This window comes from Prionailurus bengalensis, chromosome C1 (assembly GCF_016509475.1).
Source record: "Prionailurus bengalensis isolate Pbe53 chromosome C1, Fcat_Pben_1.1_paternal_pri, whole genome shotgun sequence".
NCBI lineage: Eukaryota > Metazoa > Chordata > Mammalia > Carnivora > Felidae > Prionailurus > Prionailurus bengalensis.
In genome coordinates this window covers 211,732,578-211,733,999 of record NC_057345.1, presented here as the reverse complement: position 1 = coordinate 211,733,999, position 1,422 = coordinate 211,732,578, and the positions used below count along the sequence as shown (strand labels likewise).

Genomic DNA, 1,422 nt, shown 5'->3' with positions numbered 1-1,422 from the left:
ATGGGGTGCTGTGGCTGCGGAAGTTGCGGTGGCTGCGGCGGCTGCGGCGGTGGCTGCGGCGGCTGCAGTAGTGGCTGCGGTGGCTGCGGCGGCTGCGGCGGCGGCTGCGGCGGCGGCTGCGGCAGCTGCACCACCTGCAGGTGCTACCGGGTGGGCTGCTGCTCCAGCTGCTGTCCCTGCTGCTGCGGCTGCTGCGGGGGCTGCTGCAGCGTCCCCGTGGTCTGCTGCTGCCGCCGCTCGTGTGGCTGCGGCTCGTGTGGCTGCGGCTCGTGTGGCTGCGGGAAGGGCTGCTGCCAGCAGAAGTGCTGTTGTCAGCAGACGTGCTGTTGCAAGAAGCAGTGCTGCAGCTAGGCGCGCGGTGGGCGGGGTGCAGGTGCTGGGGGGCGGGGGGTGGGGCGTCTGCTGGTCCCCATGGCTAAGGCTTCCCTCCATCCCACCTGCCTGCTCCCCTGTCTCCTTGTCACCTGAACTCCCTGGGATTTTTCTCTTCGGTTAAGTATCTCATACTCTGAGATGTCCGTGAGGCTTCACCCTTGGAGAGCAAGAGCCAGACCCTCCCGGACAAGGCCGTCCGGTGGGGAAAGACAGAGAACATCTTGATCATTCCTCTGCATAGCTCTGGCGGTTTGGCTGACCCCGGAGGGGCAGTCCTGGCACCGACCCCCAGGCAGGAGCCGTGGGGGGCAGACTCCGCCACGCGCTCCCCGGCTACCTGCCCTGCTGCGTGAGCTTGATCGCTTTGGGCTCTGTGTTGGGACCTTGCCTGTGCGTCTTCTCTTTTTGCTTCAGGTGGCTCAAGACTTCACACCTCAGAAGTGTCTAAACCCGAAGGAATAATTAAACTAAAAGATGCGAGCCCCTGCCAGCCCGGAAGAGCAGCCTGCAGCCGCCCTGAGCTCAGACCAGTAAGACCATTTTATTCCATGTTCATTGCCTTCCCCCGTCAATGTCTGCCTTTGCCGTGTCTAAGTGCGATGGATTCCCCATTTCTCAGTTGCCGCTTTGTATTTCTGCTTATTACACAGCAACCTTCTAAATGTCTAATAAACTATACTAGGTTGTCCTTAAAATGTTGTCTCACAAAAGCCTCTTATTTGGTGGTTACCTCTCTGGGAGGATGAACAGGCCGTGTTGAGCAGGGAGAAAAGAGCGCCCCCAGCGCCCCACCCCCCCGCCCGGTTGCCTGCATTTATTGTGAACACCAATTATGCCTGTAATGGAAGGCCTACATTAATCAAAACTAGATTCTTCAATATTCTATCAGTCTCACATCTATATTGTAGCTTGTAATATGTTCGTGTTTTTCAAGAAGGTCTTAAGTAGACTGACAATAATAGCTAAGCACACACAAGGCTCCATAGAATCCACCCCGGGCGCTAGAATTTCTGTCATTGCCATCCATGCATATTCCTTCCAAGGTGA

General features: G+C 57.5%; 1 protein-coding gene across 1 annotated transcript; it reads left to right on the top strand.

Moving 5' to 3' along the window:
* On the top strand, nucleotides 1-351 carry LOC122479531 (small cysteine and glycine repeat-containing protein 7-like). Its single transcript, XM_043573375.1, has one exon. It carries the CDS (start codon nucleotides 1-3, stop codon nucleotides 349-351), a length of 351 nt encoding a protein of 116 aa, XP_043429310.1.
* Nucleotides 352-1,422: the final 1,071 nt, after the last annotated feature.

Bases quoted from the DNA above. Each gene is read 5' to 3' on its own strand.
- LOC122479531 (XM_043573375.1), top strand. From the start codon at position 1: ATGGGGTGCTGTGGCTGCGGAAGTTGCGGTGGCTGCGGCGGCTGCGGC.